This window comes from Callorhinchus milii, unplaced genomic scaffold, assembly GCF_018977255.1.
Source record: "Callorhinchus milii isolate IMCB2004 unplaced genomic scaffold, IMCB_Cmil_1.0 Scaffold18, whole genome shotgun sequence".
Classification (NCBI taxonomy): domain Eukaryota; kingdom Metazoa; phylum Chordata; class Chondrichthyes; order Chimaeriformes; family Callorhinchidae; genus Callorhinchus; species Callorhinchus milii.
The window spans coordinates 2,706,156-2,722,858 of NW_024704759.1; the positions used below are offsets into that span (position 1 = coordinate 2,706,156).

Genomic DNA, 16,703 nt, shown 5'->3' on the forward strand with positions numbered 1-16,703 from the left:
TGAATTTCCAGTTGTTTGCATTAATTCTGCGCTGTAGTTTGAGTGTGTGTGTGTGTGTCTCTCTGTGTGTCTGTGTGCGTTTAAGTAGACGAAATTAGCAAAAAGGCTAAGAAATTAGCGAATCATTCATAAAATGCTACACTTTTTGTGACTAACATATTGAAAGGGGAGGAGTGCCATGCAATCACTCGTTTTATCTTCGTGGTGTAAGCAAGTGTCTGTATTTTTTAAGAGAAATATCTACCTCAGTCATTATTTATTGTACATATATTTCTCTCTCTTTGAAGTTTGATTAAAGTGGAATAGCTTGTATGATTGATGTAGTGAAGGGCAGGACAATTTTTTTCCCCCCTCTTCTGGATTTGAGTCTTTTTGCCTTGATTTTCTTCCAAGTGCTATTTGGAGTGACATTAATAATATAGTCAATATATTCAATATATTCAGTGCAGCGTCGTTTATGTCAGGAGGACATCTCAAAGCACTTCACGTTGATATATGTGTGGGTATGTGTATGTATATATATGTATATATACATACACACACACATATATATATATATATATGGCAAAGTGGAGTGCCTGAGTTTTGTGGGGTCAACACAGCAGCCAATTTTGCTCACAGCAATCAGAATGAAAACAAAAACCTGCTTTATATTCAACTGACATAACAGTGCAGCAAAATAATAACAATAAGCCTTGCATTTATTAGTATTATTTATTTTTATTTATGTCTTGTGTATATTTGAAGGAAGAGCAAATCTCCCTCACTGCTTAAATGCTGGTTCGATTTGAACCCTGCCACAAGGACATTTTTTTTTGGTCAATTATTAATACTGTGGAAGAGAAATTCGAGTAAATAGCGCAGATAGCATAGAATGAATATGCTCCGATTTTATCCCTTCTCTTTACAAACCACAAATTAGTTATTACAGGCCGCCACAGAGCCGAAACATCCAAACGTTAACATTTTAAGTGCAATTAAAGCAAAAGTCCAATGCCTAATTTGCGTAGACTCCATTTTAAAAAAATACATATTTTTATTTGCTTTCAGATGTTTTGTAGCCTTGACACTGCCAAGTGTACAACGGAGAAAGAGAAAAAAGATAGATTTTTTTCAAATGGTTTACATTGTGCACATATGTATAATACAGATTTTTCTGCTAGTTTCTGATTTATGTTTTCTGTGCCTTTCTATCATTCATTTCATATTTTGAAGTAAGTTTTGTGTCCCTTTAAGGGACTGGTCAGTGCCATCAGTTATTCAACAACAACTTGCATTTACATAGTGCTCTTTCACGGTGCGCTTAACAGTGGCAGAGCCTGATGCCAAGCCAGGGCGAGGGAGGAGGTGACCGTAAGCACGGTCGAAGAGATTCCCTTTGCTTTCCTCTTTTTGGGGGGTTAACCGACAAGTGCAGCAATCCACCACCATACCTAAAAGGAGTATCCAAACCAGACTAACAGCGAGTCTCCTTCACTGATCACCAGCTACAGTACCAGCCTTAAGTCTGTGCTCTTCTTGGGTTGACCACTAATTGATGATCAAGGACAGCCTGGCTTGGTTCTCTCATTGGTGAACACACCCTATTCACTGGGCACAATGATGCCATATAGACAGACCGTCAACAGGCGTTTTATCAAAACCAACCAGGACAGGACCAGTTTTCCCTTTGTGATGCTGATGCCCCTGACGTACGTACCCACGGCTGGTAACAATGACCGTAATAACAGCGATGATAGCAAATGTGGGGAATTTGGCAAAAGTGGTTCAATTCCATCTTCCAAACTAGACGTTGGGAGCTTGAAGATACAAAAAAGAAACTGGAAGGTGGGGGAAGGCGGTGAGAAATTTCAGCAAATTTTCCATACTCCGAATCGTTCACCAATCAGGTTAATAACACACATTTGCTGACCAGGGAGGGTGATAAAACAAACATATAACAAATCAACGGAGGGTATTTGCTACTTGTCCATTTGCAATGGCAACGCTGCTGTACGTCTGTCTCCAACTTGCGTGCGTGTCTGTGTGTTGGTCTTGCGTGTGCGGGTCTGTGTGTGTAAACAAAAAATCTCATACGCTCCCTAACGTGCGTGTTCGTTTTTGTCCCATGAATATTACATAAAAGTGCTCGTTCATTTCAGTCCCATAGCATTCACTCATTCTCCCTCCCCCTTTCCCCACCCCAACCCCCCATTATGAAATGCCAATGGCAATCCAAGTTTTGCCCATTGCCGTTTCCTTTATGTACTGTCTATGAACGGTTTTGTGTGTGTGTGTGTGTGAGAGAGAGAGTGAGTCTGTGCGATTGAGGATGCATCCAATATCTTTGCTGGGTCTTTCAGCACAACTCCACAGCTGCTGATGGACTGCGTGTGATGATTACGTATTACCGCTTTACTTAGTGGAAATAAACTGTGAGGTAAAAAAAAATTGTGTCATGTAATAAGGTTTGTGCTACCTGTGTGTGTTCAGTGTTATTTAGCACACAAATGACTGAATGAACCAGGGCATTTATTCCAGGAGAAAAAAAAAGTAGTTCTACACGTGGAGGGAACAGAGTCTGTTGACCTCATTGCAATGTTACTCTTTTGTTATTTTAAAAAAAACTGTCAAAAATAATCAAAAAACCGACTGGTAGTGGGTGCTAAAAGGAAAGATTGCTATTTGATGGCTGTTGAATTTTGAACCAACTTTTTAAGCGCTTCTTTCTGTGATTTCCTGTAATCTCAGCTGGCAAACAATGAATTTTTTTTGTTTTGAAATAATAAAGAGGAAAGGGGAACAAAAACAGGATTGGGAAGTCTGTTTCTCCATGTATATAGATTATTGGTGCCACCTTGTAATATTATGGGTCTTTTTCTCTCTTTGGAAGAATTTCAGAATAGTAATTGCGAGCTTGAAACTTTGTATACTGTATCACAAACTTTTTTGTACCTTTTTATTTTGCTGCGACACACGAGGGGAGGAAAAAAAACAACCAAATCCATTGAAATAAACTATGCCATAACCATTCTTTTGGTCCTTTAACGCTTGTGGGTTTTTTTTCCTTCAAAATGTTCTGTTAACATGAAGGCAGCAATATGAGAGAGAGAGGGAGGGAGAGAGAGAGAGGGAGAGGGAGAGAGAGAATACAAGCGAATGCAGATTCAGGATTGTAAAGGGACAATTTCAGAGCAGACACCGGGATTACTCAGATAATAATAATAGTCCTTGCATTTGATATAGTGCCTTATCACGTCGTTGAGACGTCTCAAAGCGCTTCACAGAATATATAGTGTAAAGTGGATGGATTCTATATTTTTTGGGCAAATTGCACACAGCAGTGTCCCACAAACAGTCAGGGATTGAGTGACCAAATTATTATTATACAAGGGATTATTACGTCCGGAAAGCGATCCACCAATTGACTTAACAACTGGGTTCTTATTTGCTGCTAGCTAAACAGAGATGTGTGGAGTAAGGAAACTTGCTTCTGGTTTTGCCCTGCCCGACTCGAACCCGGGTCCTCTCGCTTGCGAGGCGAGTGCTCTAACCAATACACTGCGGGACTCTAGCTGGGAATTAACGACTGGAACAGGGTTATCAGGAAGTGTGGTTCAGACCAGGAAGTTGGGACTTGTTTAAAAAGCGGCTCAATTGTTGCGATGCGGGGAAAGGTAGGGTGGGTGTTCTGTAGGGATGAGATCAAAGAGCTTTCTTCATCTGAAACAATCTTGTTTCTTGTTGTTTCTACGTTGCTTGTACGATTTATTCAGGCCCAAACTCTTTATCCTGAGATTTGTAAAAATAAACTGATTTATAATGAGATACCAACTCTGGGGTGAAAATATTGTCTTTTTTTAAAAAAGACTTATCTGATAATGCAGACAGGATAGAGCTAAGCTTGTAAGGCTTTTAATGGGCTCTTGCATGTTGCTATCAGCCCCAGGAGGAAGAACTGTTAAAAGTTTGCATCGGAACTTACTTGGTGGAGTTTCCTGCAAGAAAAAAGGGCCAGACTCTCTCTCTCTCTCTGTCTCTGTCTCTTGCACACACAAAACACACACATACATATCACACGTACACTGTAACACGCTCTCACTCGCGCATAACACACGCTCAAACACACAAGGAGCTCGGAACAACTGCGGAAACATGGATGAAGACGTGAAGAAAGGGAGAAAGGTGAACATTTTGATGAATTATTTGATGTGATGTGAACCGTACACAGATTTGAAATGCACACAAACAAGTCGTGACCTCAAACTTTGTTTTAAAGTCATTTCCCCCCCACTCCACCCACCCACCCCCGTGGGCCGAGAGAGACAATTTGGAGGTAAATAAGCGGGACACAATTTCCTTTTTGGGGGGGAGAGGGCGGTAGGGTTTTGTATTCAACATTCAGTGAAGAATAGAGGGAGGAATTTTGATGTTTACAGCCTTATTTTCACAAATGTTTACGGAAAACCTTTTTAACTGGGAGGGAGAAGGAGTAGGAAACTAGGAATTAAGGGATCTTTCTGTCAATCGCATAATTTTTGTTCACAGTGATGTGCACAGATTTATCGAAGTGGTTTGATTTTTTTTCTTTGTATAATTTGTCAAGTGTGGGGGTGGGGGGAGCTGTTGGCTCAAACAATCTCTGTAGCAGATTTTGCTTTGATAAGATAGATAAGAGGGGAGAGAGACTTGTTTCTCTGTTAGGGGAATCCAGAACAGAAATGACCAAATCTTAGGCAAACCAGTTTTGGGGAGAAAATCGGAAACCAAATCACTTTCGTGCACAAAGGGTTGCAGAAATGTTCAATTTGATATCTCTTCTCCCCCGCCCCCACCCCACACCCACCCCCTTCACCATCAAAATAGGTTGTAGATCAATCAAAATATTTAAGAGGGAGACAGATAAATGTTTGGTAGGCGGGGCATCGAGGGAGATGGTGTGAAAAGACAGGCAAATGGGATTAAGTTGCAGATCAACCGTGATCTGATAAAATGGTGAAGCAAACTCAAAGGGCTGAATGTTCTCCTCCTGTTCTTGAAGTACTTGCTTCTCACCGTTTAAAAAAAAAAGCCTTCGTTCATTGCGACAGTGATTTGTTGCAGCGATAACGGGCGAGCACGCCACATGCATCATCTCTGATTTGTTCTCTTGTTGGAAATGTGCGTCGCTGGAGGTTTGCTTTGCTTTTTTGTACCACTTTGCTACTTTCAAGTGCTTGGGGACGCCCTCCCGACGTGAAAGCCGCTGCGTAAGTGTAAACTGCGTTGTATTGCGCGGCCTTGCTCCTCTACCTCTGCGACCTCCTAAACCCCTCCTGACCTGTCCGTTCCTTCCGCTCAGCGGGCTCCGGCCTGCTTCCCATCCCCACACCCACCCACCCCACCATTGGCGGGTGAGCCTTCAGCCTCACTGCCCCCACCCTCTGAAACTCCATCCCACAGTCCCTCTGCCTCACTCCCCCCCTCCCTTGCCTCCTTCAAGACCATCTCAAGACCCTCCTCTTCGACCGTGCCTTCGGTCACCATCCCACCCCTACCCTCCCCACCCTCCACCCCTCTTGATCCCAACCACTCACTCTGGTGCGGATCCCTGACTCTCCAGCGCCTTGGGATGTCCTCCTGAGGATTATTATCATTTTTATCATTAAATTACTTGCCCTGTTTTGTGAAGGCTAACTTACAAAGAATTATTTTTTTTCGAAAAAGTTGAAAATTGCTCTTGTTTCTCAGGGCTTCGTGTCTCCCATTAAGAGGCTGGTGTTCCCCAAAGCCGACAAGAGCAGGAGGCACCGGGAGAGGAATAAGGTGTACAGGAGACCTCTGCACTCCATCCCCCTCTTCCCCCCTGATTATCCTATAGATCCCGAGATCCTACTGCACGACTACCTGGAGAAAGAGGTCAAGGTGAGTTGTTTCCTGATCGACCAGGAAATGTATCAGGTCGGAAGTGAAGTCCTGTAGTGTGGTGCTTAGTGCACTCGCCTCACAAGCAAGAGGACCCGGGTTCGATTCCCGTGCAGGGCAAAACCTTAGGCAAGTTTCCTTACTCCACACTTATCTGTTTACCAAGCAATAAGTAAGAACCCGCTTGTTCGTCGATTGGGGCATCGCTTTTCAGAGGTAGTAATCCTTCAAAAATAAACAAATAATAAATTGGTTACTCAATCCACGACTGTTTGTGGGACGCTGCTGTGCCCAATTGGCTGCTGCATTTTGCCCACAAAATATTACTTCACTTTACACTATATTCTGTTAAGCACTTTGAGACGTCTCAACATTTCAGAGGCCAGAATTAGCCTCTTTTGATGTAAGTTCCTTTTCAGAATCGTGTGAAGCTCAGCTTCCTGAATGCCCCAAAATGGGATGGAATTTCTTGGCTCCGGAGTCTCTTTGTGGCTATTTTTTTAATGTGAAATGAGAACCGCTGCTCACAAGTGGATGGAAGAGAACACCTGGAGTTCAAACAGTTTCTTAAGCGATGATTTAATATGCAAAAATACATTGGCGCACGCTCACCAGGGAGTAAATGGTATAGTGTTCTCCATGAGGGTCAGGGAACGAGAGATAAGCCAGGAAGCAGCAGGTTATAACCAAATGACGTCCTCTGCAAAACAGTTGAGTGCAAGTGGCTAATTGGATTTTATTTTTTTCGTTGAGCTCCTGAAATGTCGTAGTTCGGAGCTCTGATTGGAATTGGTTCCTCTCGCCAACCGATCAAGCTGTGCTTGATCTCATTACCAACCTATTAAAAACCCACGCACTTTTGGGGAGTTAGTCATGGGGTGTTATTGTAGCAGCCAGTAGAGCAGTACCCCACAAAGAAACGTGAAGTGATGATGTGGCAGGTGGGGTGGGGGTTGGGGTGGGTTAGATTGTAGGCCAGTAAACCAGGGTTGGAGGGGTGGGAGTGAAACTCCCTTCTCTTTTCGAGGGATCTTTAACGGCCACAGGCACAGACCAGGGGTGACCTCTGTGAGGACGATGGGAACAACAAGGCAAAGCCAGGGTTAACCAGACAATCCTGTGATGTTGACATAAACGGGGAGGATGATCAGCCACATCTGTTCGTGGACCTAGAGGTGAAACGGATTTGTTCAGGGTGAAGGTTAATTTGCTAAGAGCTGGCACATCCCATCAAACACTAACCGATTCCTCTGTGAGAACGGTATTAGATGCAGGACTATATTTTGTTTGTCCAGATGTGTCCTCCACCCACTGTGGCACAATCCCACCCTTCCCTCCCCACCCTACACTCACATCCCCCTCCCCTCCCACCCTTCCCTCTAGCTCACCAACATGAACTCACAGTTTTAGCTGACACACAGTTCAGTGCTGGGGTGTGTGTGTGTGTATTGCATTGTCAGAGGTGACGTTCTTTGGATGAGACATTAAAACCGAGATCCTGTCTGCCTGTATGGGTGGTTGTTAAAGATCCCGTGAAACACTATTTGAAAAGAGAAGGGAGTTTCTGTCTCCTGGTGTCCTGAGCAATAATTCCTCAGATAAAATTGGTCAGTCAGTCCATGACTGTTTGTGGGAAGTCGCTGTGGGAAAACTGGCTGCGGGGGTGGGTGGTGGGGGGGATGTTTGGCCTATGTCAAAGGCTTGCTAACGACCCCCCCTAAGTTTTAAAAAAAACATTCAGCACGTCCAGTGATCCTTCGCTGCCAAGGTCAACGCTGTCTGCCGGCTGTAACACGAAACATCTCATCTCTCCCTCCAGTTTCTGGGCCATTTGACATTGGTGTCCTGTTCTTTAAATCCATCCAGCAAAGTGGACCTCCTACAGCTACTGGACACAGCAAGGGTAAGAGATGCTGTTCACTCTTAATACAATGTGGAGTCCTGTAGCCCAGTGGTTAGACCACTCGCCTTGCAAGTGAAAGGACTTGGGTTTGATTCCCAGCAAGTCGAGTCGTTGGGCAAGATTGAGTGAGAGGGAGGGTAGGATCAGGGGATGTGCTTGTAGGGTGGAATTGGGGGAGAAAAGAGGGAAAACAGTAAGTTCCCACTTACCCACAGTGAGTCGATTAGCGGATCGCTTCCTGGGGGAAGAAGAATAATAATAATTTGGTCACCCAATCCACAACTGTTTGTGCGCAATTGGCTGCTGCGTTTGGCCCACAAAATATGCAGTCACTTCACTTTCAGTGTATCCTGTGAAGCGCTTTGAGACGTCTCGAAGACGTATAAACCGAGGTCCCTTCAACTGTTCAGGTAGATGTTAAAGATCCCGCCGCACTGTTCGAAAAGAGAAGGGAGTTTCTCTCTCTCTCTCTCTCTCTCTCAGTGTCCTGGCCAACAATCCCCCAAGTAAATAAAATTGGTCACTCAATCCACGGCTGTTTGTGGGGTCACTGCTGTGCGTAATTGGCTGCCGCGTTGTGCCCACAAAATACACGGTCACTGCGCTTTACAGAATATCCTGTGAAGCGCTTTGAGACGTCTCGACGAGATGATGAGGCGCTATATCGAATGCAAGGATTATCGTCATTATTAGTAGTATTATTATTATGATTATTATTATTATATAAATATGTAAATGTTGTTAAGAGTAGTTTGGGATGTCTCAATGTGACTCAGTTGGTCTGGTTGCAGTTGGTCTGGTGCCCTATGTTTGCCCCTCACTGAGGTTTCTGCCCGTGACAGCAACAGAAGCAGCTGCCGCTGCAAACGACCCCTGAGCAGGACACGATCCTGAGCCTGTCTGCCCGCTGCCTCCTGCTCACCTGGAGGGACAACGAGGAGCTCATCCTGCGTATCCCCACCCACGAGATCGCTGCCGTCTCCTACGTCCGTGACGATGCCCTGCACCTGCTCGTGCTCAAAACCGGTCAGTGAGCGAGGCAGGCTGTGCGGTTGACTGTGGGACGTTCGCAGAGAAGAGCTGGGGAAGCACTAGTCTGGGTCTCGGTTGGGTTATTATTATTAATTATTATTGATTATTATTAATTATTCGTTTCTAAAATAGTGTTTATTTTAATTTTTTATTCATTTATTTTTATTAATGTTTACTATGATCGGTTGGTTGGACCGTCGGTGGCCGCGCTTTCAGCCACTCACGCCCCAAACCCTGGAACACTTGTCCTCTATCCCTCCTCTTCTAGCACCTGAAGACCTTCCTCTTCGATCGTGCCTACGGTCACCTCCCCCCCTCCCTCCTGCTCCACCCCATCTCGCCACTGTCAAGTGCTCTGGGATGCTACCCTGCGTTGAAGATCATTCCCTGCTCTCTCTCTCTCTCTGTCTCCCTATCGTGTCTGTGCTGGTGCTCGCTCCCCCACTGGACCTCTCTACTCTAACCAGCCCCCCCACCGTCGCGGTTGTTTGTGGGACGTTCCAGTGCAGTAAATTGTCTGTCTCTGTGGTGAATGGCCTGAGAATCCACGCTGTGACCTTCTGTGTAATTCCAGGGCTGGGAATAGTGGCTATGGCGGCCGGGGGCAGCCTGGAACGCAGACAAACAGGAGCGACCACACCAGATACCCAGGAGCCCAGCTCAGAAACCTCCTGTAACCTCGTCATTCTCTCCGTGGACAGCAGGGTGCGCTGTTTCTCTTTGCTGTTTCTCTATCATCATGTGTTCAGGCACCTGTTAACTCTAACACATGTGATGGTCAATAACCGTTGCTTCTCCACTGGCTCCTCACATACCACCCCCACCCCCCACACACACATTACCCCATTGGGATTGAATTCAAGACCCTTGTCCTCGCGTTCCATTCCTCCCCCGCCAGCCCCCCCTCCCCAAACTTTACCATCCCCGCCCTCTCCCTCCGTCTCATCACACCATTAGTGGGACAGCTTTCAGCCATTCTGCCCCGCTCTCTGGATCTCCCTTGCCCTCTCTCTCCCTCTGCCTCTCCCTCCACTCCCCACCTTCACAACCAGCCTGACAACCTATCTCTCCGTCCGTGCTTTTGGTCAACTATTCCCCCACTTTGTGAAATGCTTCGAGACGTCCTCTTGATGTGTCAAGCGCGGGAATTATTTATTATTTATTGGTGTATTAATGTGCCTTCTTGTTGTTGTCGTCGTCGTTCCTTTGCAACCAGGACTCTGCTGAGGAATACTGCTCCCTTATCTGCCAGGTTTTCCGGGTCATATACGCCGATCAGACCATCGACTGTGTGGACCGAGCGGGTTTCCATTACACCTCGACACCGGACAGACGCTGGTTAATGGACAGAAGTGAGTCTCGGGCCTTGAGCGTCCACCCCGTGGCTCCATCTGACAGGAGGAGTGGAGGGCAGGGAGGGTGGATTGTGTAAAGTGTAGTGACTGTGTATTTTTTTTGGGGGGGCGAAACGCGGCAGCTAATTGCACGCAGAAGCGTCCCACAAACGGTTGTGGATTGAAGCGACCAGTTTTTTTTTAATACGAGGGATTATTACCCTCACAAAACAATCTGCCAGTCAAATAACAACCCGAGTTCCTCCTGACTGCTGGGTAAACAGGTCTGCGGAGTAAGGAAACTTGCCGAAGGTTTCACCCCGCCCGGGAATCGAGTTGTGCTTCCATTCTTCTACCCCCTCCTCCCTCCTCCCACCCACACCCCTCCCGCTTTGTGGAAGTTGCTGTGTTACTCAGCCCTGTGCTGAGAGCAGTGATTTCCTGTGGAGCGCTTTCTCTTTGTCTCTGTGAACTGGATTGCACCGTGACTGGTCATCGGACAGGAAACTGCTTCATGTGGCGGAGTGAGATTAAAGAGAGAGGTTTCCTCCTCGACCAAAACAGCGACGGCAATTTTTAAAAAAAAATATATAAACTAAAAAGACATTGATGGAACAAAGTTGATCGATCAGCTGCAGCGACACCACTGAGCTCCGTTAATATAATCTCCCTGACCACTTCCCTCCACAACACACCCAAAACCCTTCACTTGTGATACTTCCAGTGAGCCTGGGAAGGGAAGAGCAACTGAATTATCGGTCAGATAACGGGGCTAAAACCTTCAGATGTGCCTACATAACCCACAGTTACTACATTTTACAGTGAACCCTGTAATGCAAGTTGTTGTTGTTAAACCGCGGTCCCGTCTGCCTTTTCGGGTGAATGTTAAAGTTCCCGTGACACTATTAGAAAAGAGAAGGGAGTCTTTCTCTCCTAATGACCTGGCCAATACTCCCCCCTCCCCAAATAAAATGGGTCTCTCACCTCCATGAGGCTGTTTGTGGGACACTGCTGTGCACAACTGGCTGCTGTGTTTCGTCCACAAAATACACGATTAAAAAAAATGTACACTTTACAGTATATCCTGTGAAACGCTTTGAAAAGTCTCGATGACGTGACAAGGCGCTATATCGAATGCCAGGATTATTATAATTATTATTATATAAATGTGTAATTGTTGTTGATTGTAGTTTGGGATGTTTCGATGTGATATGTTTCAAATGCAAGGATTATTATCATTATTATCATTTGATAGCCTCAGTGGGGGCAAGGCAATAGGAATTAAGTCATGTTCTCTGTTCCATTCTTTAGGCGATAGCCAACAAACGAATGAAACCTACGGTTATGAGGCAGACTTCAGTTCCTGCAGCTCTTTGTAAGTTATTTGTCCCAGAAAGAATTATTAAGAATTATGCAGAATTATTTGGAGTCCTGTAGCTCAGTGGTTAGAGCACTCGCTTTGCAAGCGAGAGACCTGAGTTCAATTCCAGGCAGAGGGCGAAACCTTGGGCAAGTTTCCTTACTCCACACACAGCCTAATAATAATCCCTCCAAAACCAAAAACAATAATAAATTGGTCATTTTCAATCTACGACCGTTTGTGGGACATTGCTGTGCGCAATTGGCTGCCGCGTTCGCCCACAAATATACAGTCAATTCACTTTACAGTGTGTTCTGTGAAGCGCTTTGGGACGTCCTCCCGACGTGAAAAGCGCTATATCAAATGCAAGGATTATTATTAATGAAGTCCCAGGAATGGGATTTCCTGGTTGCCCTGCTAATGGACTGTATTTTGCCCACAAAATATACAGTGAATTTACTTTACAGTATATTCTGTGAAGCGCTTTGAGGCGTCTCAAAGACGTGATAAGGTGCTGTATCAATTGCAAGGATTATTATTATAATGGAATGGATTCCATTCATTGTGTTTGTGGTCCACAAGTGCATTGGTTAGAGCGCCTGCCTTGCAAGCGAGAGGACCTGGGTTTGATTCCTGGGGCAGGGCGAAGTCTTAGTCAAGTTTCCTTACTCCTCACACCTCTGTTTACCCAGTAGTAAGTAGGAACCCGGTTGTTAGTTGATTGGCGGATCGCTTTCCGGGAGTAATTATTTCCTCCCCCATTTTTAAAATGTGGTCAGTCAATCCACGACTGTTTGCGGGACGCTGCTGTGCGCAATTGGCTGCTGCGTTTCACCCACAAAAATACACAGTCACTCCACTTTACCATACATCCTGTGAAGCACTTTGAGACGTCTCAATGATGTGATCAGGCGTTATACGTGTTAGGTCAGGGTATTAAGGGATATGGGGCCATAACGGGTAATTGGACTTGAGGTATAGATCCACCACGATCTTATAGAATGGCAGAACCGACTCGAGGGGCTGAATGGCCTACTCATGTTTCTATATTAAATGGAAGGATTATTATTATTAATTTCTCTTTCCCGCTCTGTGAGCAGCAATGGGTCGCAGGAGACCTTTGAGCCTTACTACAACGGCAGCTCATCACCCTCATACAGGGGCTCCCAGTACAGTCAAGGCACTGCCTGCAGTGGTAGCGATCAGGGCAGCATTGAATCTGACCTGCTGCAGGATTACATGACCACAGTAAGTACATCCTTCATGCATCGCCACCATCACGAGCTCGCCTCGAGAGAGGACCTGGGTTCAACTCCCATCAGGGCGAAACCTTAGGCAAGTTTCCTTACTCCGCACACATGCCTTTGCTTACCTTGCAGTAAGTAAGAACCCCGTTGGTTGTCAATTAGCAGATCGCTTTCCAGAGATAATATTAATAAATAATCAATAATAATCCTTGCATTTGATACAGCACCTCATCACGTCGTTGAGACGTCTCAAAGCGCTTCACAGAATAGTCTGTTAAGTGAATTGACTATATTTTGCGGGCGAAATAATAATAATAACCCCAGAAAGCAATCCACCAATCGATCAACAACCAGGTTCCTACTTACTGCTGGTAAACAGACATGTGTGGTGTAAGGAAACTTGCCTATCGTTTCTCCCTGCCCGGGAATCGAACCTAAGGTCCTCTCGCTTGCGAGGCGAGTGCGCTAACCAATACGCTACAGGAATTTCGTCTTTTCCAATAGCATTGCGGGATCTTTAACATCCACCCGAACAGGGCACCGACAAGTCCTTGGTTTAACATAATATAAGGTACTTCACCCCTCACTCCCCCTCACCCCCATTGTATTAAACTTTTCTTATTCTCTTAATAGTTAAGAACAAAGTTATCAGCACAAGAAATTCAGCAGTTTGCTCTGCTTCTCCGTGAGTATCGAATTGGAGCTTCGGTGGAGGATTACTGCTCAGATCTTCTACGCCTCTACGGGGAGAATCGAAAGTTCCTTCTTCTAGGTAAAACATTCTGTTGCAGTGGCGGAAGCTGAGTGTGTTGACGCTGGAAGAGAGAGGAGACTCAGGAGAGATCTTATTGAAGCTTTCAAAGGGTCTAGGTAAACTAAACCCTTATACTGTACCTCTAACTCAGTGATACTCAGTGTTAGGGGAATGAGCTTTGTGCACTGATTGGACAAGCTGAAGGACTCTTCAGTCTGCAAAGGAGAAGTATCGGAGAGGTAGAGTTGTAGACATTTCTTTTTTTATGGGATTGGTAAAGTAAACCCAGAACAATACTTTAGGATGCTCCGAGACATGAGAACAAGAGCGCGCAGGGTTTAAAGGGCAATTTCAGGACAGAAACCAGGCAATGTTTATCTTACGCAGTGGGGTAAGAGAACTGGAACAGGTTACCGGGACGGATTGATCGAGGCCAGGACGCTGCCGCACACATTGCTTCCAGAAGTGACGGAAAGGATGAAGAGCTTTGAAATGTCTTCCTGATGTGAAAGCTGCCGTGCGAACGTAAAAATATTGATGTGGTTATTGTTGTTGATGTTGATGATGTAGAAGATGTTGTTGTTTTGGATCCGCACTTTCAATTTTTTTTAATTGCCTCCTCCTGTAAAAACAGGAGATACCCCGAAGCATGACTGAGCCACTCGTGCCTTGCTATTGTTTTTGTTGATGATGACGTTTAGTTGATGTTGTTGTAGTTGTTGATGATGATGATGATGTTGATAATAACAATAATAATAATCCTTGCATTTGATGTAGCGCTTTTCACGTCTTCTCGACGTCTCAAAGCGCTTCACAGAATATGCTGTAAAGTGAATTGACCATATATTTTTGTGGGCGAAACCTGGCAGCCAATTGCTCACAGCAGCGTCCCACAAACAGTCGTGGATTGAAAACGACCAAATTATTATTTGTTTTGGAGGGATTATTATGATGATGATGTTGCTGTTGTTGTTGGTGATGATGATGTTGATGTTGATGATGATGTTGTTGTTGTTGACGCAGGAATGCGGGCTTTCATACCCGATAAGGACGCCAGTTACTTTGAAAGTTTTCTGGAGACCATCGGCATTAAGGACGGGAGGGGGATCCTGACGGACAGCTTCGGGCGGATCAAACGCAGCATGAGCAACACCTCAGCCTCCGCTGTCAGGAGTTATGACAGCTGGTCGGGACCTTCGGAATCCGACACCTTTGAGAGAATGATTTCGAACATCACCCACGACATCGAAGCTCTGGGCTGCGACGTGGAAGACGATTTATTGTGACCCTCTGAACAGGATCCACCTCTTTACTTCCATTTACTTCGATCAATTATTTAAGGGTCTGTATTGAAGGCGTTTCATCAAGCGTTCTGAGACGCTATCCTGCCTGAAGAGAGCTACAAGTTGTTGCTGGTGATTGTTTCTTTGTTTGCTTGCTTGTTTGTTTGTTATTTTGTTTATTGTCGTGGCCCCGGCTGTTGTCATTGCTAAGTCTTTAAACATTTTAATGAGAATATGGAGAAATAATCCCCTCAACGTATTTCAAATCGCAGCCCTGAATTAATTGTGCGATTTCCCCCCACACCAGAGAAAAATGTTATGAAATTACAATAAATATAGTATTTAAATTGTGCTCTATCGATGCTGGTAAATCAGAGTTAGTTTGGTATTTGATATCAAAGCTGCTTTCTGAGAGATTGTGATGCACTTGTTGTACTAAACCTATTTGCCTACAAAACACACAGTGACTACACTTCACAGTAAAATCCCGTGAGGTGCTTTGAGACATCCTCCCGACATGAAAGACGCTGTACAAATGTAAAAATTGTTCTTATTTTCATACCTACAGCCAATTTTAATAGAACCTTTTAAGCCCTGAACAAGTTTGGGTCCACTAGATTATCAGGAGTAAACTCCTGTTAACTCGTTACCCAAGGGGAAAAAAGCTCAGTGATGAGTTATCAGGAGCGGCGAGTTAGGCATGTGTATAAATACATAAATAAACGCAGCCGAGATATTGATTTGATTTAATAATCTGGTCACTCAATCCTCGCCTGTTTGTGGAACGCTGCTGTGTGCAATTGGCTGCTGCGTTTCGCCCATAAAATATACAGTCAATTCACTTTACAGTACATTCTGTGAAGTGCTTTGAGACGTCTCGAAGATGTGATGAGGCGCTATATCAAATGCAAGGATTATTATTATATTATTATTGACAGTTTGACGACTTAAGTGGTAGTGACGAGTTAAGCCAGGGTCGAGCTGAGGCATTGAGCTATTTATTTATTTATTTATTTATTTATGTTGTCCAGCCGGGCGTCTGACCCGTGTGAAAACCCATCACCGCTGCTTAAGAGTATCCAAACCAAACTGAGATTTCCACGCAACCAGACTATACTTGGAAATCCCAGAGATAGATTATTGGAATGGAATGCTCTCTCTCTCTCTCTCCCTGGAGGGACACATCCTGCTTACAACAACCACAAGATTGCATTTGTAACGCGCCTTTCATGTCGGGAGGACGTCCCAAGGCGCTGGCCTAATTCTGGAAAGTATTAGGCACAGGTTGGCAAGAGCCAAGGCTTGGGGACCCCCAGAGTGTGCATTGGGAGAATTGCTCTCCCAAATCTCCCAAGGGCTGTGGGATCGCGCTAGCCCAGGCCAGATATCACATCATCTCCGATAAATAAATTAACCTTGCATTTGGTACACTGCCTACTAACGTCTTCGCGATTAGTAAGTGTGAGGCGTAGTGACTGTGCTTTACAGGTGACAGCGCCAGCTAATTTGCACACTGCAATCTCCCACAAACAGCCGTGGAGTGAATGATCCTTCCGTCTAAGTAAATCCCGAGAGGCGCTTTGAGACGATTCGATGATGTGATAAAATAATGATAATAATTCTTACGTTTGATACAGCGCCTTATAGTGTCCTCGAGACGTCTCAAAGTGCTTCACAGGATATACTATAAAGTGGTGTTACTGTCTAATTTGTGGGCGAACACAGCAACCAACATAATAATGAATAAAATGGGTCATTCATATCTTGGCTGTTTGAGACAAATGCTTCGGTGTTTATTTGAGGTATTCTGATTGCCGTCATTCTTAATCTTCGTCCAATGGCTCCACCTTGTGGTTATCTGCAGCAAGTGCGCGGCGGGCGGGTTCTCTGCCCGGTCAGGGTTCTTA

The 16,703-nt window shown here is 45.0% G+C and overlaps 1 protein-coding gene across 1 annotated transcript; it reads left to right on the top strand.

Moving 5' to 3' along the window:
* The first annotated feature begins 4,042 nt into the window (after positions 1 to 4,042).
* ccm2l (CCM2 like scaffold protein) lies at positions 4,043 to 14,929 on the top strand. Its single transcript, XM_007885000.2, has 10 exons — positions 4,043 to 4,164; positions 5,710 to 5,883; positions 7,703 to 7,786; positions 8,629 to 8,812; positions 9,393 to 9,523; positions 10,035 to 10,170; positions 11,464 to 11,527; positions 12,613 to 12,760; positions 13,393 to 13,531; positions 14,537 to 14,929. The coding sequence occupies exons 1-10, from the start codon at positions 4,135 to 4,137 to the stop codon at positions 14,797 to 14,799; spliced, it is 1,353 nt and encodes a 450-aa protein (XP_007883191.1). The 5' UTR covers positions 4,043 to 4,134; the 3' UTR covers positions 14,800 to 14,929.
* Positions 14,930 to 16,703: the final 1,774 nt, after the last annotated feature.